Source organism: Fusarium venenatum (assembly GCF_020744135.1).
Source record: "Fusarium venenatum strain MPI-CAGE-CH-0201 chromosome Unknown EDB82scaffold_4, whole genome shotgun sequence".
Classification (NCBI taxonomy): Eukaryota; Fungi; Ascomycota; class Sordariomycetes; order Hypocreales; family Nectriaceae; genus Fusarium; species Fusarium venenatum.
Genome location: NW_027072132.1, coordinates 1,482,577 through 1,509,627, shown reverse-complemented (window position 1 = coordinate 1,509,627; position 27,051 = coordinate 1,482,577). Strand labels below are relative to the sequence as shown.

Genomic DNA, 27,051 nt, shown 5'->3' with positions numbered 1-27,051 from the left:
GGGGTTGTGCCCTTCCGGTGCAACAACAACTCTAGAGTTCGACTACTCTCAACTTCTTGCCTCCTAAATACCAAGACAGAGCATCGGAATCTATCCTCCGAGACTAACAGTATCCGCTTCATGGCCTGTGACTATGTAATTTAGTCAAATTATTCGCTAAGCAAAACAACCCGCTTATGTAATGCAACGGACGACATCCATTGTGCTGTTTATGCCGGAGGTGAATACAGTACCAAACTCGAGATCTGTGACTTTGGCAGAATTTGGTGTTGTTGAGTCCACTGTATTCTCCCTCTCGTTGGAGGACAGGAGGTGCAGCAGTAGCAACGTATTCGTACGCACAATGCTGAGAACATTTTCCCAGCGTATAAGCGGCCTGAGTTTTGCATAACCATAAAACGAACCGCAGATGGACTCGCACCAACTGGTGTGTGCCATATACTTTTGGGGATAATCTTTCACCAAGGCCTCGAATCGGCTGACCCAGGCTATTCAAGTTATTCGATGAGGCACTGCACTTGAGTTCCGCACTGGTCTACCTTTCAAGTAAATGTAAGTATTCGGCTCTGGCGAGATCCTCCACGTCTGCGTCTTTGGATCAAGAGGAGAGACAAGATGCGCAATAAAAGCAAGGAGGAAAGCAACAAATTGTTGAGAACACAAGTTCTGGTCGGGCGGGGTTGTGCTGAGTCAACACAATATTAAGAAGCGTTGCAGACGATAATTTTAGGGTGGCGGCCCGTAACGAGATCTAGATGTTGAAATTGTCTTTTGTGTCCCCGCTTCCAAGCCTCGGAAACTGAGACAGACAGTGACGGTGAACACACAATATGGCGCACCTGACTATCGGATGAGGGACGGGACAGATGGAACCTGGCCCGGACACTCTTTACGACACTTTAAACATTCAAGAGGTGACGCGATAGAACTGCATATGCATCTTTATCTGCATCGTGCGAAGTAGTTGGTTCGCTCAGAGTTGACGATGACATTGAGACTTTTTGAAGAGGTCGTCACATCCAAGCCTTTCAGCTTCATCTGTTGTCTCAGAAACAGAGGATCTGCTCGTAAGGAATGTCTCCGGAAGCTGATTATTTGCTCAGCTGTACTGTATCGAGCGTAACTGCTGTGAGGTCAATGGCTGTGTGAAGATTGAGAAGTAAGGCTTGGGCTGTCTGGCTGTATGCATGGGTGTACAGATACTTACTGGCTTAGCTGCATCAATGATCCAGCATTGCGCTGATCCAGGGACCGATGCTCCTGTATGAAACACGCTCATCGTTGGTCGCGACTCAACAGCACAGTAGGGACCTGAATAGCCTACTCAAGAGTATGTACTGGCTCTTGATACATGCAGGCCATCATACTTTTGTCAGCCAATGAAGTTGACCAGCCGCACAGCAGAGTTTCCACATAGGACTGATGGGATCGGCAATGAGCCGATGACGTTGAGCACTCCTGCTGCTAATGACAAGCGAAAGTCGTAATTGATCCCGGTCTGAACCCAAGCTTGGTGAAGCAAAGCCAGCTGCAAAGAGCGTGGGGGTATCGGTCCTTGGCTTTCAGGTGTGAATGGGAATTGGTAATCCAGACTGGGAGCTTGAGTTGAAAGCCCTCCCTGACGATATATGATAACAGTGACGACCTATACTATCCATATTGTTTCTGGGGACATGGGCGAGACGCCTCGTTGAATGCTGAAGCGGGGTTGGCTTGCAATTATGAGACACGGAAAGGCAAGAGTGAAGTGCGTGTACCATGAAGGCGCAATAACTGGACAGCTTGGTCTGGCCGTCCGGCCTGTCAAGCAGAAAAATGAGAAACCAGTGCAGTTTCCCCGAGGAATCTATAATTGCTTTTGAGCACATGGTCGAAACGAGGAAATGTTGCGGCTACAGGTGTGGCGATTCGCACGCACGACTCCTCTGCGGTCTCTGCGGTCTCTGCGGCGTTTTGCTTTTGAGGTTTAATGTGCCGCAAGCTTTTGCATAGTGTGTTTATACTGAGGCAAGATTGACAGGGCGAAGGGGGAACGTTATCGTCATCAACAAGGCTGAGAAGGATGAAAAGTCCACTTGTAATGTCAGACAAGCATTGCCAACGGCAACGACAACCTCATCCTTACAGACAAGAGCCGCCCTGAGCGCCACAGTTACATTTGCCTTAACCCATGAAATGCCCACAGGACTACTAGACGGGCTTTGCTTCTCCACCTCTGTATTCGTTTACATATCTATGTTGAATAGATGTTCAAAGCCCCTGGGATAGATAATTGTGTGGGACGCGAGGGTATTTTCGAATGAATTATGGTTCGGCTTTGGTTTGTGAGAACAAGCGGTGCTAATGATACTGTAATCTGAGGCAGGATACACTGTGTGATCCTTGCAGTTGATGCGCCATGACCGCCAACGAGCGCGAAGACGTACCTGTCAGGCCTATGTGCGCTTCCCGCTCCCTGTTGATGGAGTTGCTAGTGGCCCCTGTAATGGTCAAGACTGGCAAAATGTCTGGGCTGGTCAATGCTTTCCGACTCATTCCATGAAAACGGAGATAGTGTAATGTTGTACAGTAGATATTTGGAGAGTTCCCAATTCGGGATGCTCTGACTCGTGCCTATATGTAAAGCCGTTCAACTGCTGAACGGTATTGATGGATGCTGTTTCCTTTCCGCAAACTATAAGGATAGCTGCAGTTGAAACCGTATACAAGTTGGGATTTGCTAGAACAAATACCTGGGTGTAATGCTTCCTGTATGTAGAAGCGTTGACGGCCAATGGTCGACAGTTGATGGCTGCGAAGGGTTGCCTGCCAAGAAACAAAGCACAGATCGCATGTTGCCATTCCCAGAGCAACAAGGTACGTATTGCAGAGACAATAGGTTGGACAAGACGGTGGCCTTTCCTTTTTTGCTCGATTGCTCTTTTCTTTTTCTTTTTGGTAAGTAAATGGGCAATGAAAAGCTAGCCTAACAAGCGTTGCGCAACACGAGCGGATCTTATTGACGGGGTTGACCTGGACTGGACTGGGCTGGGTGCAGGCTGCAAGGCTAGCAGAGGAGCCGAGCCGTACCGCTCACGTCCCACATGTGCTCCGTAATATCGTCCAAAGTTTAGGTTGTCCTATTCATGAAGAACGCTAGTCCGGCTGGGAATTCAATTCTGAGCTGAAAACCTCTCCAAGGTACATCACTCAAAATAACTGTAAATCTTGGCAAGAGCGTGCAATACATCGCAATGTGATAGTGGCTGGATTGCGGGCGTTTGGTCAGATGCTGTGTCAAATTTGTAATGCGAAAGCTCGTCGATGGGGATAGATATGTCTGGATAAAGTGCTCTGTAGCTGGCGTGTGATTCCACAAAACAGGCGTCTCTGGAATTTCACCGGACGTAAATGACGGCGGTAAGCGGTTCCTTGGCCGGCAATAAGTCTTTCATGACATGCCGCGCCTTCCCTGCCTAGCTTATCCAACTAGTCTAGTGGATGAGGTAGGTGCGTTTCTTTGGCAGGTACTTGATTCCAGCGACAATCTGGACACCAGTCTGGATTGCCTACGACGCTTGTCAGTTGAATTAGTTCGTGTGGACCGCTTTCTGTTGCTGCACGTGTGGCTTCATGTAGTAGCCAGGTTGCTGTTGCCTCTTGCAGGAACAAACTTTCAGATTCAGGACAGGGCAGGTACGGTGCAGTTGCAGGTGCAGTTGGTTCAGGACAGCCTGCTATTAGTAGATCTACTGTGCCGGGTCGGCAAGTACCTAGGCCGGAAGGCACGATACTGGATACCTGTCTCCTTCTTGGCCACCCACCTGCCTGCCACAAAAGAGAGAACATGGAAGACAGCAGGCCATGGTCTGATGGGATTGGCCAGAAGCTCTACCCACAATAAGCCGAAAGGCAAATTTAGGCCACTGCAAGATTTTAGTCTCGTTGTTCGCGCTGTCTTTCTGTCTGTCACCTGTGCTAGCCAGGCTAGGCTGTCGGCTCTGTCTGCTCTTGTCATTTTCTATCAAGTCCATCTTGACTGTGGTTGATCTGAGATCTCGTTTGAGGCTGATGGTCAAATCTCGTCTGCATATGACCACCCACCTACTGCAAGTTCCTCACTCAGCACTACCTTGGGAGGTACCTATTGTTTACTGCAGTAGGCATAGCATGATGCCGTACGGTATCCGACAGCACTGTATTGCTTCTGTCGCTGCCATTGCTGTTACCGCTTGTCATCTTTGGCTCAATACTGCACTCAGTTGGGCGATAGTGCATGGACCAGTCCTGCAGGGTTGCACGTTTTGAGCAAAGCTCCTCCAAGGGCGACGCAGACCCATAGTGACCACAGAGACAAATTCAGCAACCAAGCCCTGAGTAGGTTCATTTTTCAGTGACTGACTAGGTGGTGACACAGCTGCTTGGCCAACAAAAAGCAGAGAAGCATGGGTGGAGTAGCTGTAGCTGGCTGTATATTCACACTGATAATGCTACAGATACCGTGACTAATAACCTGTCAAGGTTTACCGTACCGACATCACCGGCTAGACATGCAAGAGATACAGCACATGCTGGCGATGAAGAATCGAGATCTGCTACTATCTATTTCGACAAGTTACTATCTGGACGGTTCCTGACCGTCTCATTTGAGCTACTCTGGATGATCCCCACCCTGGATTCCCGGAGAATGGAGAATGGAGAAGGGTATATCATATCACCATTCCCACTCATCATGGAGTACAGAGAGTATCGAATCAGCAACTTGGCAATTGCTTACATTGCTTTTGCGGGCCTATTCGCGAACGTAATACACACTTTGAAGCTTCAGAATCCCCCCTAGGAAAGGCTCGAAAGTCTCGGTTCCCAACGGTCCTGCACGGAATTTAAGTCACCTATCTTTAGCCGTGATTTCAAACCCGCCCCCGGGCTAAGAAGCAAACCAGCGTAAAAAGAAAAGAAAAAAAGAAACGAGACCCAGAGTAAATGATGCAATACGACAGCAGATTCAGACACAACCAGTCAACTACTGCATTCTCGGATCTGCCTGGTGCTTCCGGCAGGCTCAAAAACTGGCCTAATCACGTCCTATGTCTCACCTTGGTACAAAGTAGCGAAGTACATACGTACTGCTGACTTTGATCACCTTAGCCATGCGTCTGGCCCAGCGAATTGCTTTTTGCTACTGTCCAGGCCTTTTGTCCTTTGTGAAGCAACTATTGATTGGGCTTGTTCACATCCAGCGCTCGTTTTGGGTCCCACCATTTCAGCCATCGTTAACAAGATCCCTGCCTTTTCCCAGACAGTTAAGGTGAATCCTTTCCTACGGGGCTCAAAATTGCAACATGCCGTTTTCTTGAGCATCAATTTCATCCTTGCAAGTATGCTCTGTACACTCCTGTGCACAATTATACCTTCGAATCTCCAGCACTATACTGGTCGCATAATGGAACCTTGTGAGCCTCTCGTGGGCAAGCACCCCTTGAGTTGATGCCATTGACTCCTATGCCCTGTCCTTTCTAAAACTACATTCGGGCCCGTTCACTTTGTGGGGGTGTCGGAGCCTACGCGTGGGCTCGACACCCTTTGACATGGGACCCTGTCAGCCAGCTCTGTGGATCATGGGATTGGTATTCACTGCTATCATGTATAGCTCAAGTTGAGACCTTCTTGACCTTGACGGGCTAGCGCCATGCTCTCTTATCCCCGTACTGTGCGACATTGCTTGATGGGCGATAGCTGAATGCCTCTTCTTGTCGAGCTGCTGCTGCCGCCGCCACCACCACCACCACCGCTGTAGCTGGGTGCTGCATTTCATAGGTTTCTGCTTCAAGGTATTCATTCGTTCGCACCCCCTTGTCTCCTGATCCCCCCATCCTCTGAGTAGAAACGGCCTGAGATCGGAGACTTACATTAAGCATTGGTCCTTGATCCCTACAACCCATCTGGTGTGTTGCTTTTTAGCATACCTGGTCCCTGTCTGTTTTCATTCTAAATCTTTCACCAAGCGTCCTATCTGCAGTCTTTTCTTTTCTCGCGGATTGAGAGACGCCCGTCGTAGGAAACAGACGGCACGGGAAGCTGTCTCATCCGAGTAAAATCTTTGAGAAGAGAGACAACATCGATCTACAGAAGGGTAGTGCGGGGACTGACCTTGGCCTATCCCTCGTTCCCCAGCTTTACATCTGTCCCATTTCGCAACCTCGTCTTCTTGATATTGAAACCTACTGCTCGGTTCAACTTTGCCTTCTCACCACTACTTCTATTTCGTGTTATAATTGCCCAATTCTTTGCCCTCAAGACCGAAGCATTGTTCCAATTTCAACTCACCATTACCACCACAAACACAGAAATCCTTACTCGGATTACCCTTTCGTGGGCTGCCACGTGCTTCGCGTTTGTCCATGTTCATGGAGCGGTAGAAACACTGCAAACCTTGATTGACTACTTTTTACTGAGAACAATCGACAACATATCGAACATCAGCGTACCTATTCCTGATCTCGAGTATCAACTTGACTCAGAAGATATCTACGGAGCTACTCCTCCAATACATAAGCTTCCCAATTTACGAATCACCCCATTTCCCCAGACATCAATAGTAACAAAACTTCGACCACTGGAAACCAAGTTATAGGGTTTGGATTGCTCCTGCTTTTGATAATTGGAAAGCGTCGTCGTCCGCATACGTTCTACTTCAATCACACCCAGACTATTCCCGAACCCATTCTCAAGGACTGAGCCGCAACCCCCCTGGGAGGAGTCTGACCGGCGGCGAACTCACCTGGATCCAACCACGCAAACTGTCTGACCCCTGTCTATATTGTTCAACATTCTGACGAAACCACCATTCGAGGATATATAAACACAACCAAAACGACCAGCACCTACGCAGTTTGTTGTTCGAATACGTTGCTGACTCTATTTCAAACTCTGACAATCCTTACTGCGATATGATACAGTAGTATATGATTTGTTGAAATAGTTCTGGTCAATTGGCTTCACTTGTGTAACAGGACTGCTCTACCGAGTCGGTTCACTACAGACGGATACGTCTTCGAAATCTCCGAGTTAAAGAAAGCACTGGTACCTTGACAAGCGCCGGTATCACACGACTCTCTTATCTTCAGCCTGCGCTTTCGGGAGGCCGCATTCAACCATCAACGGCCAGCTTCAACGACCTCCACTGACGCCAGTCGAAACAATGGTCAGAGAGTGGTCAAGGGAGTCATTCCCCCGCTACCCTCATCATCCCTATCTTCCTGAACGGTTTGTTGGCGATGGAATCGACGATAGTCGATTTCCCGACGCACAGGACATGCATCGCCGACAACCTCCAATTGTAACCATTATTTATTTCAATCGCTGGAGCGCACGCTGACATAAAGCAATAGCAAATTGACGAGGCCCTCCGACAATCTTGTGGGATATCCGCTCGACGATACTTCCTAGTTGTGGTCATGGACGATGGAAGCCCACAAACTTTCTCCGGGCCTGGCACTTCGGGAACTCGAAGTGGCTATGAGAAGCAATTCTTTGACATGGAGAAGTATTTGAAGGTCGTTGAACGTTTAGATGCTGGTTGGTGGACTCCTTATCTAACCCTGACAGGATGTCTCGAAGGCTGACCAATATTAGGAGCGAGCCCCGTGATCAACGAAGACTTCAGTCATGACAGCTACAAACAACCCATGGATTTCCCACGAAACCGCCAGATAGACCGTCGTCGAATGTCTCAGTATGACGATTGGGAAACGTCATTACGACAGGGACGAAAGAGACCACGGGCTCGGCATGGCATTACTGACGACGACGATATTCCCATGACTGTAGCGACAACGATAAGAAAGTGCATCAAGATCGGAAATTCCCTCGAAGTCGGTCTCTTCTATGATCAGCGATTCAAGAATTGTCAGCAGACGGCTTGCAAGCTCATGGCAAAGGCATGGGTAAAGGCTGTGGAGCCAAAGAAACAATCCACACATCCTTATACAGGAAGTGACGAGAAAGCACCTGACTGGTGGCCAAAGCCATGGGGTCCTACCAAAGAAGACAAGGTTCGCCACAAAGAGCCAGACCATCTTTACAAGCGAGGTAATGCTTATCCTTGTTATGTTCTGGGGGCTTGATGGGCTCTTTACTGACACTGTCAAACCAGAACGAGTTCATCTTTTGAACCACATTCTCAGAATGATCGTAGAGCCCAACGCGAGGCAGCACCCCGACATCCAGAAGTTGAAGCTCAATGTCCAGAAGCTGGAGGAGATCACTATTGAGGCCCTTTCAGGTTTCTTTGCAGACAAGGATAACCCAGCAAACGCAAAGAAACGACCCTTCTTGAACGAGATCTTCAAAGTGGCCAGGGAGGAAGAAAGGTTGAAATTGGGAGAAATTGGTAAGTACATGTTGGCCATATACAGGTATATACTAACGCAACCAAGATGGAACCACTGAAGTTTTTGTGATGGCAGATGACAAAATTCCTGAATCATACGTATCGGGCAATGATGACCATGGACCTATCCTCAAGGAAGAAGAAGACCACGACGTGCCGCCAAACAAATTAACAGCGGTCCATGGGCTTATGCCCTCATCGAACGGCCACGGTAATACAGGCGCATCACTCCACGGGACACCTTTCCTTGGCGGAGATTTACCTGTAAGGGGGAACCAGTACACTCCCTCGACGATGCCCGAAATGCCACACGATCAACACGCCTTTGTCGAGAATACCGGCATACCAGTCAACGGCCAACCTTCAGTACACGCTACCGGGGGCAACCTGACTCTGGACATGGGTGTACCTCCTGCACACGATGCCAGCCGCCGAGCTTCCATCTTTAGTGCCCATTCAGAATACGGAGGTCAGAATAATACAGCAATGTACACTCAGCAATGGCAGCCCGGCTCCACGGCCCCCAACTCGTCGTCCATGTACACCTTTACACAGCAACCACCCAGCCAACCGGCGACAACCTTTGTCAGCCCTGGTGTTGCTATGAATCCCGCTCAGTCTTATATGAACACCTCTTTCGATGGGCTCGCTCGCGGATACGATCCAAACCAGAACCCCATGTTCCGAACAGGCAGCGTGCAACAACCTACACAAGTACATCCTGCCCACGGTTACGATTACATGTCACACGATAATCGGGGACTTCCCGGTGGTGTGAAGGTGGACGACGTCCCTCGGCACGCCATGCATTGACACACCCACCATATTTGATGCTTCTCCACACTGCATTTTTATATATGGCGTGGAACACACGAGTGCTCTTCTTTTATGGTTATAGATCACTAGGATGAAAGGCCTGGTTAGACAGCACAGGTCGCTCAGAGGACGTCCATGTAATGACCCATGGCATTCTATTTGTTTCTCGGTTGCAAATCCATCCAATATCGGCACCGACATGCAAACCTTACCCGATTATTTCGGATGGCGGACGGTTACGATTGTCATATGATTCGATACCCAAATTATATTTTCAAGGACAATCTCGGGATGGCACATTTGACTTCTGTACTTGGTCGCGTTACTTGTTTGGGTTTGAAAGAATTTGGTATTCCCATGAGCCGGTCGTTCCAATGCGCACTTTCCTATGTGCGTTTTCTTTATTCAGCCTGAATACCATATCACGACGCTCCTAATGGTTGCTTCATTTATGAGGGAGGCTCCATGAAGCCCATTATGGAGGCATAGCGACTACAAGTTTCTTATTTTAATGATCAACAAAACGTGACGACAACGTATCATGGCGGCGAAAATATCTGCGGAAAAGCATGTGCATTATGGCCATAAACATGCGATTGCTTGGGCTTAGGGGGCACGGTTACAATCTCGAGGGTTGGCAGCAAGTTTCAGCTTGTGCTTGGGTCGACTGCATATTTCACCCATTTCAACAAGGGTTTTGGAATCGGAGTCGTTCGCCTAGCTTAAATTACGCTATCCATCAAGTTCCAGCTTGTGTTATCCTGCTTTGCAGGGGAACTGGGTGTGTTTAGGTCAGTTTGTTAGTTTCTGAAATGAAGATGAATCTTTATTGAAAATCGGATGTTGTGTGGTATAAGCGACAGAGGTAATGAGCGGATAAGTCTTTAGTGATTAAAATGGTAGTTTGGAGTGAAGAGTGATGTATCTACCCATCTTTAGGCTTGCTAGAGCTCAAGATGATATTTTCGTAAAGATGAATTATGTCCTAGTGACTCTGTTTTGTAAAGACACAGCTCGACTCACGGGAATAATGTCACAAAACCTATGAGCCATGACTTATGTTCATGAGCGATGGAGTCACAACACATGTAGCGTTTGCCGAGGGAGTCATGAGGCCAGAGAAACAAGCCATAGAAGAAACATCTATCCACTCAATTCAACACTCAAGCTATCGCATTGTATTGCGCCGTAAAGCAGATCTGTTGCCTCAACTTTCCACCAACCTAAGAGTGAATCCATCCACCAACGCCAAGCTACTTAAAACTATCAAACCTAATAAACTGTGCCAGGAGACTACTCACATGCATCAAGAAGGGGGACCCTTTCCTGATACTCGGTCCCTCCCAGCTCCATAAGAAAAGTGCTACTAGAGGGGAAAAACAACAGGTGAAAACACAACTGGACTGACTGGCAAATATTTACCTAGGTAATATTCGCATAAGACAGTATTAGGTAGGGGTATATGTTAAGATCAGTCCACGACTGCCGCAGGAGGGTATTCCAATAATGAAAAGGGCTTCTAGCTCGATGCAGTAGTAGTGTTATTCTCCTCCTTGGGCTGTGGTGGTTCAAGGCCAGCATTTTGGGCCACACGCTTCCAGATCTCGAGCTCACGGTAGAGACGCTCACATTCCTGTTTGAGTTTGTCGTTGGAAGCACTTAGCTCTGTTATAGCTTGCTCTGTCAGCAGCTTCTCAAGCGTCCACTTCTCGATGTTCTGCTGTTCGTTCTCCTTTAGCTGCGAAATAAAGCTAACAGCACGCTGCAAAATAGAGCCCTTGTTTTTTTCGCAACCAGGGACGATCTTGGCGAGTTCGTTAATGCCCTCGTTGATGGTTTCACGTCGGCGACGCTCCACTACACACTATTAGCCGACTTGCAGAGAGCACAGGGTCATTTTATCATACCTTCTTTGTGGTTGTCTTTTCGCATCTTGTGCCACTCCTCTGACCCAACAGTAGGCTTGGGGTTGGGGGCAGCGGGATTGTATCGTGGTGGCACATGCGGAACGCCATTTGGAGGCGTATGCTGATGCTGGGGAGGGCCAACCTGAGGAGGGTCCATAATGCCATCGACCGAGGGCGTCACGTCGGGGTTGAAAGCTGTGTCATGGCCGTGGTCGTCTGTCGCCGCCTGGGCAGCAAACTGTTCTTCAGTAGAAGGAGGAACATGCAGGGTAGGATACATTCCCAAAGCAGCCTGAGCAGTACTAGTAGCACTTGTAGGGTCTGGGGCATCGGGGTGGTCATGTTCCTGGGTTGCCTGCTGCAGAGCGTTGAAATCGGCAACGTTGACACCATTGGCGCTCACAGCATGGCTCTCCATGGCACTGTCCATAAACGAGGCCGCATCGGTAGACATGTGGGCAGCTGGTGCAGGACGCTTATTCCTCGACAAGTCAGGGCTACCGGATTCACGTTTTCGCTTCTGACCAGGGGATGTGGTCAAGCCCATGAGCTCTGCTTGCTCGCTAAGAACTTCGGCCATTGTTCTGTCGTTTTAGGTGATTCAAGAAAATACGTAGGAAATAAACAGCCTTGGTGGACAAGAGCTGTTCAATCAATGAGCTCGCCCGAGCTTAAGGCTAAGAGCAAATTCTGACGATGGCGAGACCACGGATGGGATGTTGACGCTTAGTCAAAGATCTGAGTATGACAAGACAATGTTAGAATAAGGCCCGTCGCAAAAGTGTGTGGCATGCATGTATGTATGTATTGGTAGATGAGATGCAAAAAGGGAAAAGCCTCCAGTCGATTACAGAGAGCAAAGATTTAGCATCTGCGACACGTGAACATGGGATGCACTAGTGTCATTGTCGCAGAGGTAGAATCTGATGCTCTGAAGAGGTGTAGTAGAGACAGAGAGCTCGCTTGAGTTTTGATGGTGATTGAAAGGCAAGAACGAAGTGATACCGAAACGCGGTATTTGTCACGGGCGAGGCGAAGATAGAACGAGGTGGATTTGTACTGATTCATTCAGTCTAGTCAAGATGGCTACAGTGCAAAACCGAGCCTCCCATCGAGCGTGCCGATGGACGATGATAGCAAGCGATGCCATGTCATGGCAGTGATTAATGATGATGGTAGAAGACGCGACCACTTGGTGAAATGCATCATCTCGCGAAAGAATGACGAGTCATCGTCGTGCGCAAATATTTTGCGAGGAGCCAAAATGCAGAGGAAAGAGATGTATTTTTGCGCAAATGATTTGAATGAATGAAGGCATCGTGAAATGAATGAGATGCATGAAAGCGACATACCTCACAGATCATGTGCCTTCGAGCGTGCGAGATCACGAGTTTTCTCGTCTCACGTGTTTGGTGGGATCTACCTCGTGATATCGCGCGAGTCCCAGTTGATAAGTCGACAAGTTCGCGTTTTCAAGACTACCCAGAACCAAGACTTTAAAAAAAAAGTCTAGGAAAAAAGAAGAAAAAGGGAAGGAAAAGCTCCAAGGTTCTGATACGCGTTCGGAATGAAGAAAACGACGCGAGTGTCTTTTATGTTACAAAAAAAGGGAAGAACAAGGAGACTGAATCTCTGAGCTGAGCTGGGCTGTCTGGTCTGTCCCCCAGGCTGGGATGGGATAGGCGCTTGCTGCTGGGAACTGGGAACTGGTACTGAGCGAGTCGGGTCACGCGGCGGAGGAAGAGTGAACACGTGCAAGTGGGTGAGGCTGGTAAGATAAATAACTCGACGCGAGTAAGAGGGGGGATGCGTGCTAAGGCCTGAGGCAGAAAGTCATTTCTCTGGAACTCAGAGGGCGACCAATAGGAGGGTCAGGTGGGCCACATATGTTCCATGGGGGTGGCTATTGCCTATACGGATAGGGAAAGAACCCAGGCAGGTGCAATAGAAGGAATCATACGGAACAATGAGCAGGCACAATCAGTACTTTGGAACTAAGGTAGGTACCTTTTCGGAGAATATCATGATCAAATAGGAGACTACTACCTGACGGCAAATGTAATTTCGCTACCAAATGAAATCTCATCAGTTCCAAATTCTAAGGAATATCATAAAGTTCTCAACACAGACACGAAGCACTAATACGTTTCGGATTCTCACACACACAAATAAGCCTCCCATTGTCAGCTTTGTAGGTATCCTTGACCCAGTTACGGGAGAGTCACTACCTGGCACAGACCAATCAAGGAACCCCTCGCCTTCTCAGAGGGACAACGCCATCAAGATACTGCCGACTCATCACCTGATCCCATCCTTATTAGACTGGACATCACTTGATGCACTGAGGTGAAACAGGTTGCGTCCTAAACTACAGGCGACAGATGATCCGACCTTGGCTCGTCTGACTCTGATTTGCACGGATATTGGTACTGGGGGTGACTACCTAGTAGTAGGCAGATATTGTACACAACGCGACGCCTCGATTGTTTGTGAATCGAGGCTCGACCTGTAGAACACTTTGTGGAACCCAGTCAATTTGGCTTTCCCAGATCAACACAATTCATCTTATCAATCAAAGATAGGTGTCACGATAACATTCGAGTACGGCATGTATGTTGTACGTACGATGCCATCAAAGCCTCCCTCCCTCCCTCTCTACCTGGGCTTATCTGGAGGCATCTACAGCCACTGTATGCCCTTTTCATGCAACCAACCGATTTTCGGGTTCTTGATGTCCACTGAAAGTTCATACCAGAGTACGTTTTGTCACACCAAATTTTAATACCTACAGCCTGGTCTTGAAGGTATTGGAATCTTGAACATGGAATACAGTACGTGCATACTTTGCGGTTCCTGTGAATTACACAGTCTCCTCATTCTCGTGAAGATACCTTCATCATGTTAATTTCTATCTTTAAATCCCACCCACACAAATGATAAAAGATGGCAGGTATCGTATCATACATACATACTATAGACACTACCTACTGGGTAGCAGAAAAAATGGCCTCCTAAGTCTTAGGGTATAAAAATAAGTAGTCTAAGAACTATACGCTAAGAAGCATAAAGTGTCTTACTGTTTTCGTCTCTTATCCTTCCAGCGGTCAATTTTTCTGATATCCTGAGAACTACCTATCCATCACATCACTGACATTGCTCTCTCACCTCCGCTTACAGCGGGATTTCACAATCCATCCGGGGCCCCACATACCCTTGTTCCGAACGGCACGGGAGTGTACGTCTTGCAGGTACGTATCTTTACTCTTTGAACTCCCACACTCTACTCCACTCTCGTCATGACCTGCATTGGAGCAACCCACTTCATTCCGACTTCACTTCACGATAACGTCAAACAATCGCTACTATCGCATCCCAGTCCCGCCCTACATGTAACTTCAGCATAAAACTTAACCTCCAAATAGCCAAATATCGAATAAGCCAGCGTGTCTTGACCATGGGAGACCACAAGCTCTCCCAGATCAAGCATGATGAGCACCTGTTGCTTGTAAGTCCACCATCCGTCCCATCACCGCCTCTCAGAAGCCATCCGCTGATAACCACTACTAGGATCAACCACTCCTCCGTCTTCCCTCCGAGCTTCTCCGCAAGAACTTTCGAACGGCGCATTTCTCAATTGAGAAGGATACTGCCGCCCTTAAAACACTGCTAAAGGATTCTGCTACCGCCACAGTATCTGGCCGAGCAACACAGGAAGATGTCCTCCGAAATGTCGATGCTATGATCACCCGAATGCGTGGCCTGAAGCGTAAGCTCATTACAAGTGCTGCTGAGGAAGCTCTTTTGCATACCCAAGCTGCGGCCCGCATCGCCCACCTCGACGAACTATACAAAATGGATTCCGTGGAAGACGTGAAATACGAAACCTGGAGTAGGAAGAGGCTGGATCGGCTTTTAGCAGATTACCTCCTTCGCCATGGGTACAACGAAACTGCAAAGGAGTTGGCGGACCAGCGCGGCATTAGAGATCTTGTTGACGTCGACACCTTTGTTGCTGCTAGCCGCATTCGAGATTCCCTCATGAAGGAGAGTGTTGTTGAAGCTCTGGCATGGTGCACAGAGAACAAGAAGGAGCTTCGCAAGATGGACGTATGTCAGCCCCATTCGAGATCCTACAACGCTATGCTAATGTTCTACAGAGTAAACTTGAGTTCATGTTACGATTTCAACAATACATCGAACTTGTCCGCTCCCAGTCCCCGTCCAAGGTCAATGAGGCCATCGCCCACGCAAAGAAGCATCTCATCCCCTACCGAGCCACGTTTCGTCGTGAGGTTGAACAAGCTTGCGGTCTGCTCGCCTTTCCACCTGGTTCCATGGCGTACGGAGAGCTCTATAAGCCTTCGCGCTGGGCCGAACTCGCCGAACTCTTCACCAAAACACACAATCAGCTTCTCGCCCTTCCTGCGGTGCCTCTTCTCCACGTTGCACTTTCCTCCGGTCTCTCAGCTCTAAAAACACCAGCCTGCCATACTCACTCCGCAAATCCATCGCAAAATTCAAATGCTAGCCACACTACTAGTTCCACCGATGCTACAGAAACAGCTGCTTCGACGCTTGGTCACGGCGTTTGTCCCATCTGTTCTACCGAGCTCAATGAACTCGCACGAAACGTACCGTATGCCCATCACACACAGAGCCACGTGGAGCACGATCTGAGACTGCTACCCAACGGTAGCGTCTACGGAAGCGATCGTCTAGAAACGCAGGCAAGGAAGAACGGCTTGCCTTCTGACAAAATCAGGGATTTGCGGACGGGCCAGATATTCCCCGTCGAGTCCTTGAAAAAGGTTTACATTACATAAAGATAAAACGACTGTAAATAGCCGAAGCGTAACTGTGTTTGGGCGTTCTGGGATTACGGGGTTGTCCTTCAAAACCCAGTTAAGGAATCTTTATGCAACTGTACAACATGATATTTGGGTGAGCACACAGCTTCAAACATAGCGCGTAGTCGTTTTCACAAACAGCATAAACAAAATCAGCGCTTAGACTAGTCAATATGACTTTACAATCGTCGAATTCCAGTGTTAACTCCCGTTTAACTATACAATACAGCATGCAGTAGCACCGCCAACACCACGCGATCCACGCAAACCACCGTATTCCCAGCCGTGCCTTTTCCCAATTCCCTTTCCCCCGTTGAACCCCTAGAACCCTTCCAGCTTCCAATATCAAAAACGTGAGATCCCTGTGCAGAATAGCATGGGAGCGAGAGATGAAGACGCACATAGTATCAGGGGGGTATGATATCGCGTTGCGTACGGTTTGTTTCACACGAAACGATACCTCTCTTTTGTGTGAAACGGGCGGTTGTAAGAGTACAAGTAAAGGATGATGGCAAAAAGGGCAAAATCAAGAGGCGTAGAAAACATTAACACTATCAGCATATTTGATAGCCTTGGAGGCTAGCAAATCCTGCGGGATTCAGTTCTCATCGGTTTCCACCAAAAGCAAAGCTGCCAAATACACCACCACCTCCTCCAGGCGTCATAGGTCCTGTGTTGAGGATGCCATTGTGGCCTTGAGGTCCAGGGGTAGTAGCCAGCCCGACACTCGTAGTGTTGGGTGTGCTGGGTGCGTTGCCATTTGTCTGGCCGTCATTGTTGCTTTGCTGGTTCGTCATCGACATAATGTTAGAGGTCGAGTCGGGGAATCCGAGACCCCAAACTTTACCAACGTGCTCATCAGGGATGTCACCGGCAAAGATCTTGTCGCGCATAGAGAAAAAGACCTTCCCAGTAAGTAATGAGTCAGATCCTGCTTGATGCGCATTACCGACACGCTTAATCTTGAGGGTTTCTGCGATGTTTTCCAGTCCTGATTTGTGTTCAAACTTTTGCAGTATCTCAGCACTGCTGGGATCGCTAGGTGTGAGAAGACCGGAGTTGTGTAGTCGGATCGCATGTTTCATGAGATGCTTCACGTCGTATGTTGTGGGGAAATATAGTTTCATCTTGTGATCGAAATCAACCTCATCATTAGGTAAGGGTAAGCAGATCAGAAGCTTGGTGAGGTAGCCGAAATCATAACCACCGTGGAAAGAAATCCACCGCACCTGGTCCTCGCACACTAGACCAGACGGGATGAGGAGAGCTGCGAATTCGTGAGGATCAATACCATCGCGATCAAGCAATTCGAAGTTGATACCGGCTTGTTGAAGTGACTCGATTGATTTCTCGTTGTACATATCGTCTGTGATGGAGAACTTGAAGTTGAACTGCCACGAGCAAGGGAAAGGAGCATTGGTTGCAGCCTTTTGCGCGGCCGTGCCGAGCTTCAGGTCGTTCGTTGGTCGTGCCGGCGGGGTTTCGCCATCCTCATTGAAGAATGTGAGGCCTATTTGTATAACCTTGAGCATGTCGACGTTGGTTCGCAGACATTGGTAGTGGTAATCGCTCTTCCCTCGAAATCCTCCCATGGGCCTCGCAACCACACCCGGAAACTCGGTATCCTTTTCATAGCGGTCAGTACATCTTTGAAGCCAGTGTTACTTCATGTGTCTTACCATCGCAATGTAAGGGTACTTGTCTATTAGATCTCGCAACACGGCCATCTCCTCATGCAGGTTATGTTTCCACACCTCCCTTATCCTGCCCTTGTTAGGCTGCGACCTGATTGTGGGGTGCTCCATCAACATGTTCTGGTGAAGCTGTCCATGCTGTGATTGTTGTAGTGCGGCAGCAGGGCCATGGAAGCCCATCCTTGCGCTCTGGCTTCCAAATCCTGTATCGGCAAATCCTTGAGTGTTGAGACTGTTGAGGCCAGGTGTGAACGCATTGCCGTTGGCAGAGAAGGGTCCAAGCTGCGCATTGGCATTCATGTACTGGTTCGCGCCTGGCATACCACCCTGCGGTTGGCCATGGGAGGGGAAGCCACCCTGGTGATATGGCGCTGCCACAGCAGGCCCCCCGCCGAAGCCCCGAAGTTGCGGCGGCGGCATGAAGAATTCTTGGCCGTTGTAGGAGAGTGTCCTGCGATAGTCTTGCCCTTTAACAGGTGTGGCTTGGCCTTCCTGAGGATGCTCGGGCGGCTGCTGATGTTTCTCTTTTGGATGAGGGTTCTCAGGATGTTTGGCACTAGAAGAATCCTCTCTTGTTTTCCAATACCAATCCTACTGACGTTTGGTTTCGTGTGGGATTTCTTGTCTATTTGGTTTGGGTTTGGGTTTGGGTTTATTTGGCGGCGGTTCCTATCTCGGCGGCGTGCTTGCGGATTCTTCGCTCATTGGAGTAGCTTCGAAATACTTGAAATGTCTTCACTTCCAGTACAAATCGAAACGAGTACCATATATAGCTGAGAACTTCGTCGAATAGTCGTAAAGTATCGTGAGCTGTGCCGGCGGGTGGTTTTATTGATTCCACGTCGAATGGTGGAGAGAGTGGGTTGGAGGAGTGACGAAGATATGTATGAGGGGGTCTCAGCCAATCAGCAAAAGGCGAGTACCTTGGTCGCTATAAGAATTATTTCCTAGCCTGTAAGACAGAAGATAATGAATAGAGTACAGAATGTGGATTAAAAGCTTCGATAATGGTTTGCTGATATGCTTTCTCAAGACTACAGTATCAGGGCCACAGATGAGGAGCTCGAGGTGGCAGATTCATATGGTCCGTGCATCATATCGGAGAGAGCGGCCACTTTGATCCGATATTCTTTCTTTGTAGAGGAAACAGCCCCAGTTTTACTTGAGTGACGGGGTAAAGAGCACCAGTATCACTAAGGTCGAATTGGCTCGCTCTCCATTCGCCCATTTCATTTGTCGTCAGATCCAACTACCAGCCAGAATCTCGTCTCCAGCCCACGATGCTTGCCACGAGGTACGACGCGATCCTCTAGATCTTCTACCGGATCAATTGACTCCTGCAATTGACCATCATAAGCTAACAGATGCGCCATGTAGAGTACTACGAGCCGCCGCGGGCGGACCCAAGCCCAACATCACTGGCTTCAACATGCGAGCGTTCCAAGCATCCACTGGCCAGCCTCGATACGATCCCTGGGAGCGAAAGTCCGTGAAAACCTATTGCTAATTGCTACACCGTACGCAAGACCTGTCATACTGACTCCCTCTCAGTGAGGCCTGGCGATACCAGGGCCCCTACACCCGCTGGAACCGTCTCAAGAGCGGTTTCCCTGGTCTCGGCATCGCGACAGTCGCCTTCACTGTCTACTGCGGCTACGAGTATTTCTTCCTCGAGGACGAGCACCACCATGGCGAGGAGCACCATTAGAGTGGGCATTTACGGCAGACGATAAAGCGGGAAGATCTTGAGCACTGTTTGGGTGTGGGGAAGTTTTGTACATATACCTCGTCAAGCGAGAAAGGTGTTCGACCAGATTACGGAACCTATCAATCAAAAGAAATATTAAAAGAAAGGGCCAAAAAGAGATGACCGGGTGAAGCTACTGTGAAGTTGCTGTAGCTTTGAAAATACTGGGGTGCGATACCATGATATTAGGTGTCTCGACGCTGGACAGCGTATAGCGGTTATGGTTATGACTGGCCTGGGATTGCGTTGACTTTGTCAATCTTTTCTAGCTTTCCAGTGACTCCAAACACAGCTTGCCGTGAGAAATCTCAGGTCGAATTTCCGAAGTAGGACTCCAAGTCCTCATACAAGAAACTTGGGACTCATGTTCAATCAACTTTCGAAGCAGAGGAATTCCTCTTTAATTATGAGCGACAGGTTATGTTTGGTGATACCTGTTCCAGATTAATGAGCGCAGCAAATCGTATGGCTGTTTGGCAAAATTGAACAAAACTACTTCAAACATTCTGAGCCGGACATATTGCGTGGTCCTAGGATACACTACATTTGCCCTATCGGTATTCTGGTGACGAAAGATCCTTTCTCTTTCCAAGCGCTGGAATGCTGAAATGTGCGAAGAGCAGGACAATGCTCAGCACCAATACTGTTCCTGTACATACAGCTCTTTCCGATGAGTTCACAGGGAAGCATTTAATCAAGAGTTGATCAAGAATCTGAGATTTATTCAATGTAGTGGTTCAATCCACATAAATGTATCTATCGAGGCTATCTTGCCTCTTAGCTAACGAAGGTAAAATTGGTCTTTAGACCTATGCAGAATGGTATCAAATGCCCAAAGAACGCCGCCGTATACCCAATCCGGCTTTATAAACCATAAAACTCCAATAAAACAATATAAACCATTTGAAGATGCCGACAAAGTGCGATGTGATTGTAACGCCACGTTCTTGTGTAACAATGCAGCCGGATGTCCATCCAATGTTTCACATTAGGTCATCATCTTTTTCTTTTTTGAACACGACTTGAACTTGTATCATAAGCCGAAACCGTTGGCAACATCGAGAGCACCCTCAACTGCGGTTTCCAACTCTTCCACCCTGACCTTGAGTCCTTTGTTTTCATCTTTGAGTAGATTCACAGTGTCCCAAGCCATGCTAGCGTTTTGTCCTTGACAGTTGAGGCATGACGAGACAGGTGCAGGCTTAGGCTTTTCGCTGGAAATGCCTCGGATGAGTTTTTGGAATGGACTCATCTGAGGAACGCTGTTTCGTGCCGCGCGAGGAGGCTCAAGGGTCACTGGCTTCGCCGGAGCGGCTGGGGCCGTAGGAGCTGTAATAGGGCTGATCTCTGATATGGTGGTGGAGAATGTTGGGCTCCGTGATCGAGAAAACACGCTGACTTCGTCTACACTCTCGTCGTCAGACGAGGTTGATGTGCTCTTTCGCCAGCGTCTCAGTCGGTCCTCGTCAACACCCAGATCCTCTGACACGATTGAAGCTGCTGAGGTGGTGTTCTCTTTCTCGCCGCCTGAGGTTTGATCTGCTCGGTCCTTTTCATGAGCTAGCTGGTTGAGCAAGTACTCGATCATGGCGTCACGCTCTGCCATGATTGTGGATTGTTCCTCGAGTTGTTTCTCGAGCTGCTCGACCTTGAGCTCGGCTTCACTCTTGCTAGATTCTTGAAGATCGCGCTCAGCTTGGAGTTCCCGGAACTCTGATGTACGTTGCTCATAAGCAGCCTGGAACTTGCTCAACAGTCCGGTGGCGTTCATCTGAAGATTCTTAAAAGCGGATGGCGAGAATGTGGTTCCTTCAACAGGAACGCCGTTGGGGAAAAGACCCTGTTCAATGTCCAGATTCATAAGGGCCTCGTTTTGCTCCTCAGTGGGAGAAGCAGTAGAAGGGGTAGGAGTAAGGGCGCCAAAGAAGTTAAAGCGAGCTGAAGTTGGTGTTGATGACTTGGAGGCGGATGATGTGCTGCGTCGCCGTTCTGGGATAGCTGTTGATAAAGGCGCTGGTGCGTTGGGTCGAGAAAACCAAGTCGGGAAACGGTTTCGACCAGGCTCTTCGACGACAGCAGGCAGACTTGATCGAGTCCTGCTCGCAGTGGGCCTTTTATTATCACCAGTGAATGACATATCGACTGACTGAGCCCTGGGTTTATCGCTGGAGATCCGGTAGTGCTGTGACTCAACGTCGAGGGTGTTGCTGTTGAGGTTAATGGAGTGGCGCAAAGGTGACTGAAGCTTTGGAGAGGTTGGTTCTACATGAGACCCAGGATCGCGAGTTCGTACGGAACAGCTGGGAAGATAATGGGCTGCTGAAGGTGGAGTCAAGTTGAGAGGAACAGCGGAGGGAGTTGAGCGAGGTGTTGATTGAGGAGTAGTAGGAGTCTGGAGAGCCGCTGGGGAAAGACGGAGAGATGTGGTTTCTGATAAATGATTGTTTATGGGTTTGTTTGACATGGCGGCTCGCCTCCGGGCGGTCGAAGCGCGAATACTGGAGCCATACGACGCAGGGGAGCTCGGTCCTGTTAGACGCGAATGATATTCAATGGGGAACTGTCCATGCTCCTCCTCGGTAAGTCGTTCGTCAACAAGCCCCTGGGCCTGAGGATCCAGAGGATGCATAATTGCTGTCGTCTCGGTTCCAAGGGGTCTGGGAGATTGATGGTGCAGGGATCCAGAGCAACGGAGCCCAGTTGGACCAACGCCAGAAAGACGCTAGCACTGACGATCGTATAGGTGTTTGGTGGTGGAGAGACGTGTTTATCGATTCTGCGTGTCGTCGTTCGGTGTAACAGCTGGGGAGAAAAAAAGGTTGTGTCGGTGGAAGAGACGAGGTTTATGGCTGCGGAGATATCAAGCTGGACGATGAGAACCTTAACACCACTTCTGATTTTGCGTGTGGCCGGGTTCGGCTGATGGCACACTCGACTGGCTAACTGGACTGGCTGCCTTGACGAATGGTTGGGCCAAGTTAGTGTTTGCTGGTTGTCTGTTCGGCGTACACCTTGAAGTTAGGTTCTTTGAAGGTGGATTCAGCCGGGGTCGGGCTCTGGTGCTGTGGAGGGGAGGGGTTCTTTAGCGGCTAACAGACTTGTACTGATCAGGTAAGTCGACGGCCAGCCACCAGTTTACATATCGATGCCATGCATTGCGCTATGCCTAGAAATAGGCACGTACTTATAGTGATCGAATAAAAGGATGATCATATCTACATTTCTGAGAAATACATTCCCTTTGTTCATGAAACCCTTTCCGGACGAGACAATGCTCAGTGTCGTCCAACACCTAGCCCTAGTGTCTCACTACCACCTGCTGGGAGAGCAAGCCAGCCGAGCTTGGTAACGCTCTAGCGTTGATCCCTGCCCTATTGCTGAGGAATGCAAAAAGACGCCACTGTCTCTCTCTGTAAGTACACTCTATTTAATCGATATTGTGGGTTTGAGTTTGAGTTTGACGTAACTGGAGGCTGGTTCTGGGTCTCTCTTTTCTGGACATACGTACGAATATTAGAGTCATAATGACCCTTCAAAAGGCGATGGTTGGGCCTGGTATCCGTATTTCGATTCAATATTGAACCCTGACAGCAAGGATCTACCGGCTGTCCCCTTTTCGGGAGAATTTCACTCACTGCAACACCCTGAAACAAAACACTTCATTGCCAATACTACATGCTAATGCCATATCGCATCGCTCGAGGTCCCTAGCCAAGTGTGTTCAATACTACCCATAATAATACGCAGTTAGTAAATAAATCATGCGGTATCACCTGCATTACACTACTGCACCGAACGGACGGCTTCAACGTTCTCCTCTCTACCCCTGCACGGGAACCTGCAGAAAGGCAAAAAGCAAAGTGGCCATCCATCCCATCTCAAGCTCTTCCGTCCACATACCTTCTTCAGCTCATGAGCCTAATGCAAACTCAGACTCCCTCTGGCGAGTCCAGGCTATTCCCTTCCATCAATCTGGGTGTCTGGTCCCTTGGGCTACCCTGGCCTAGAACAGGAACAGAGTTTTAACCCGGCACGTTGGCAAACTTGGTTGCCACGAGCTGTGGGCGGGCCATGGCTGGATCCTGTGGTCGTTTGGTGTGATCAGCAGAATCAAACATGGCGTCACATGCCTCTTTAAACCCCAGACCATGAGTTGTTCTCAATCAGGTCCATGCGATTTTCATGGGTACTTGAGAGTTACAGTGGCACGCTGGACGAATGACCGAAAGATCTTATTGTGAAGTACAGATAGATGTTGTACCAAACCGTAGTCCACAGATGTCTATAGATAAAGTTTAGAAATATAGTTAAATTTTAGCATAACTCATTCCTTCGTTAAATACGGAATCTATCATATCCAACAGTCTCGCCTTCTGGAGCAAACCCTCCTCCAGTGTCTTTGTCGTCCGTTTTAGGCCATATTACAATACTAGTTGCCTCTGATAGGTCCACTACATTTGACGATGCTATGGAATCTCATAACTCAGCTTGATAAAGGTTTACCACACAATTCCAACCATATGAGGTACCCTGGGGCTGGGCCGCTACCGCATAAATTCGACAAATAAACTATCTGTGAATAGGTTGCACGAACTCCTGTCACAATCCTGCGCAGCTTCAGCCAGCCCTGTTCCTGTTGCCTTCATTTCATTTCGTCACCCTGATGGGTTCCACCATCATCGTCATTTAATTGCTTGCAGAAGCCCCAACCTTCTTGTTTCAGCTGTAGCGTATGGGTCGACATTGGGCCATGGTGCCCCGAATGAAGTCAGTGGTGATTTACACATTCATAATTTCTCTTTTGATCATTCGCTATGTGCGTGTATCAACATTTGTACGCTTGACGCAGCCTTTGTGCTTATAAGTGGTCATACAGTCGTGAGCGCCTTGCAGTACATGTCTCTGTTCCACAAGTGCATCCCATCAAATGCCAACAAGTACTTCGTATAACTACTTGTGAGCCAATATGAATCAGATCAAGAACACAGTGAAAATAATGGTGAAACAGCAACTCTGAACGGGTATATTGCCATAATCAAGTATAAAATAAAGTCAGAGTCCTTTCTGTTTCGCTCTTCCAAAAAGCAATCTCAACGCAACTCGACTGATGGAAAATAACGGGGCCCTGCAAACCCCCGAGCTAAAACAGACTGAATGTCAATGTTGCTTGTGGGATCATGGTGAGAACTCCACATCTTCAAAAGGATGAATCTGCCTGAAACGGGAGGATCGAAACGAATTGTGCATTTGCTCTTCTTCTTCTCGATGTAAAAGCGAGCGTGTGGTGAGAGGAGCTGACCGCCGCCGACAGCTCGTACAGCATCTTGTGTGGCAGAAGCGTGGGCTTCCCAGGCCGCGGTGAGAGAATGGGATCGATTTGAGCGATCAGGTTCTCGCTCCCATTCTCTTTCCCACGCTCCTCTTTCTCGTTCGCGGCGGCGTGAAGGAGGGGAGAAGCCTGGACCACTAGTATTGGCAGCACTGCTGTAAAGGCGCCAGTGGGAGGGATGATGGTCGTCAAGATATTCAGGGTTAAATGGGTTATCATTCTCATCAGAATCAGAGTCTAGCGTTTCGAAAGGAAGTGAGCCGATACGATCAGGTGCTCGGCGGTAAAGACGAGGATTATCATATTCATCATCTTCATCATCGCTGCATTCCGTTGTAACTTGAAGGTCTGGGAGATTGGATTCGAATTCTCGAGGCATCTGTGGAGTTCGTGGCTCATAGTCGTCGGTATTGCTTCGATATGAGTATGGCGGGCGAGCTCTCGTGGTTGTAGTTCCGTTCTCGTGGTGTTGAACTGATATTATTTCGTTTGGAATAGACTGCAAAACTCTTGAATCTCCTTCATGATTTGGCTCATTCGAGTGTGGCGCATATTGGATCTGATACTGGGCTGTCCGGTTCAGCACTTCATCCTGGGTCATGGCCACAAAAACCATTCCTTCTCTCACTCTGTGCATAGGTAGTCAGCCACGGTGCCGGTATCACAAGGCAACGCATGGGGCGACCTACGGATGTGAATAGTTCATTGACCCAGGTGCCTTGATGACCAGTTCCCGGAGAGTAAAGACGGTGCCGCCTTGATGCCGCAAGACAATATTACATCGATTGCCTTTGGTGCAATACACCGAAGCGTCATTCTTGAGTATATTCTCGGCGGCATAAGACGACTCGTTGGAGAACATGCCACCATCACAGCTGACTATCTCCATCTTGAGATCGCCCTGCTCGACCTGGCCGTACTTTCCATAACGAAAGCTTCGGAAGGGTGCGAGTCTGTCAGAATCCAACTTTCGGCGCTTATGCCGTCGATTCGAGTCTTGCAAGTCTGTAGGACGAAGCGGAGGGGAGAAGCTGGGCGGCATTGGGGGAGGGTGCTGGCGATCAAGGACGGCCCTCAAGTGGGAGTTTGCTTCTTCGAGATGTCGATCAATGTCTTCAAGATTGGCGGGTCTGCTGTTCTCGGCGTTCCTCATACGGTCAGTACGTCGAGATGTCGGCCAGCCGTTGTCCATGGGTCGTTCAAAGTCGTCGAAGCCGGTGCCTGGAGGTCTATTTTCCAGGTTACGGATACGCTCGGCGCGGCGAGCAGCCGCTGACCAATGTCGAGACTGAGGGCGGTTGTGGGAATTCGGCGAAGGGCTATCTCGATCACGATCACGTTGCGCGTGGGCAAGGGCTCGAAGAGAAGGCAGTCGGGGTACTGGAAGAGGTGGAAAGTCGTCGGCGGGTTCTCGAGAATGGCGACGGTGGGAGTTCGATCCCGACCGGCCAGACATTGTGAATAACTGCGGGACTGGACTTGACTGGGCGGACTGGGGGTTTCCTGCTAATACTGGGTACAATACTGCTAATCGTTGCGGACTATAACTAAGTATGGCTGTGACTGTGACTTATGACGTGGGGATTTGGGCGGAGCGAAGCGAATCGAGTGTTTGATTGACGAAGGACCCTGTCTTTGGTATATTTAGGTGATAAGGTGGATAAAGGGTCCGGCGTAGTAGTGACGGACGGATAATGGCGAGTGATATGGTGGTGCTGATTCGATGTTGTTCACGCTGTCAGCAGACAATGAATCGTGCGTGCAATGAGTAAAGGTGTCGGTTTCGCTACTAATCTTGCTACCACGTGAATAGGAACAGCCTGGGTTTGGTGTGGTCTCAACCACAAAGCAGGTATAATACGGTGCGAATGGTTCGGCTATGGGAGTTTTGTCAGTTAGTATGCCGAAGGACAGGTTCGCTTCTTTGTCGCAGAAGCCCTTCTGCTAACTCTACAAAAACAATATGCGCCTTTTTCTCTCTCTCTCTCTCTCTCTCTCTCTCTCTCTCTCTGCCTTGCCCTTTCTGGTACTGTATGCTCGTGTGCAGTGTACGCCTGACCCGACCTTGGCTGCAGTAGAGCATCATTGTGACAGCCGCCGTACTTTGGCGGGGGCGGGCATAGGTAGTCTAAGTATGGACGGGACAGGGCAAGGCTCACCAAGAGAAAGAAAGACGAATATTGATAGCGTCAGAGGTGGATAAAACGGTACGATAATGGAGCGGTGAGGGGTTTGTTAACTTGAACACAGGTTAATAAAGCACTATTATCATAAACAGGTTGGCAGCGTTGTGGTCTGATATAAGTGAGTAATAAAAAATGGGTGTCGTGAGAAAACTGG

The 27,051-nt window shown here is 48.9% G+C and overlaps 7 protein-coding genes across 7 annotated transcripts; 3 read left to right on the top strand and 4 right to left on the bottom strand.

Moving 5' to 3' along the window:
* Positions 1 to 7,180: 7,180 nt before the first annotated feature.
* EDB82DRAFT_479682 (uncharacterized protein) lies at positions 7,181 to 9,184 on the top strand (the record flags this gene model as incomplete). Its single annotated transcript, XM_025737317.1, has 5 exons — positions 7,181 to 7,318; positions 7,371 to 7,557; positions 7,615 to 8,070; positions 8,135 to 8,371; positions 8,418 to 9,184. The coding sequence occupies 5 exons, from the start codon at positions 7,181 to 7,183 to the stop codon at positions 9,182 to 9,184; spliced, it is 1,785 nt and encodes a 594-aa protein (XP_025592190.1).
* A 1,468-nt stretch (positions 9,185 to 10,652) lies between these two features.
* On the bottom strand, positions 10,653 to 11,927 carry EDB82DRAFT_294162 (uncharacterized protein). The gene is made up of 2 exons (XM_025737316.2): positions 11,095 to 11,927; positions 10,653 to 11,044 (listed from the first exon to the last, which is right to left on the bottom strand). Exons 1-2 carry the CDS (start codon positions 11,672 to 11,674, stop codon positions 10,707 to 10,709), a joined length of 918 nt encoding a protein of 305 aa, XP_025592189.1. The 5' UTR covers positions 11,675 to 11,927; the 3' UTR covers positions 10,653 to 10,706.
* A 2,174-nt stretch (positions 11,928 to 14,101) lies between these two features.
* EDB82DRAFT_512192 (CTLH/CRA C-terminal to lish motif domain-containing protein) lies at positions 14,102 to 16,122 on the top strand. Its single transcript, XM_025737315.2, has 4 exons — positions 14,102 to 14,342; positions 14,517 to 14,599; positions 14,662 to 15,201; positions 15,252 to 16,122. Exons 2-4 carry the CDS (start codon positions 14,549 to 14,551, stop codon positions 15,915 to 15,917), a joined length of 1,257 nt encoding a protein of 418 aa, XP_025592188.1. The 5' UTR covers positions 14,102 to 14,342; positions 14,517 to 14,548; the 3' UTR covers positions 15,918 to 16,122.
* A 323-nt stretch (positions 16,123 to 16,445) lies between these two features.
* On the bottom strand, positions 16,446 to 18,293 carry EDB82DRAFT_294311 (ribonuclease H-like domain-containing protein). Its single transcript, XM_025737314.2, has 2 exons — positions 17,621 to 18,293; positions 16,446 to 17,566 (listed from the first exon to the last, which is right to left on the bottom strand). Exons 1-2 carry the CDS (start codon positions 18,053 to 18,055, stop codon positions 16,547 to 16,549), a joined length of 1,455 nt encoding a protein of 484 aa, XP_025592187.1. The 5' UTR covers positions 18,056 to 18,293; the 3' UTR covers positions 16,446 to 16,546.
* A 622-nt stretch (positions 18,294 to 18,915) lies between these two features.
* On the top strand, positions 18,916 to 19,343 carry EDB82DRAFT_529043 (NADH-ubiquinone oxidoreductase B12 subunit family-domain-containing protein; the record flags this gene model as incomplete). The annotated part of the gene is made up of 3 exons (XM_025737313.1): positions 18,916 to 18,929; positions 19,013 to 19,120; positions 19,187 to 19,343. The coding sequence occupies 3 exons, from the start codon at positions 18,916 to 18,918 to the stop codon at positions 19,341 to 19,343; spliced, it is 279 nt and encodes a 92-aa protein (XP_025592186.1).
* A 1,072-nt stretch (positions 19,344 to 20,415) lies between these two features.
* EDB82DRAFT_479678 (uncharacterized protein) lies at positions 20,416 to 22,011 on the bottom strand (the record flags this gene model as incomplete). Its single annotated transcript, XM_025737312.1, has 1 exon — positions 20,416 to 22,011. One exon carries the CDS (start codon positions 22,009 to 22,011, stop codon positions 20,416 to 20,418), a length of 1,596 nt encoding a protein of 531 aa, XP_025592185.1.
* A 2,391-nt stretch (positions 22,012 to 24,402) lies between these two features.
* On the bottom strand, positions 24,403 to 26,480 carry EDB82DRAFT_293960 (uncharacterized protein). The gene is made up of 2 exons (XM_025737311.2): positions 25,401 to 26,480; positions 24,403 to 25,340 (listed from the first exon to the last, which is right to left on the bottom strand). Exons 1-2 carry the CDS (start codon positions 26,165 to 26,167, stop codon positions 24,473 to 24,475), a joined length of 1,635 nt encoding a protein of 544 aa, XP_025592184.1. The 5' UTR covers positions 26,168 to 26,480; the 3' UTR covers positions 24,403 to 24,472.
* Between the last annotated feature and the right edge of the window lie 571 nt (positions 26,481 to 27,051).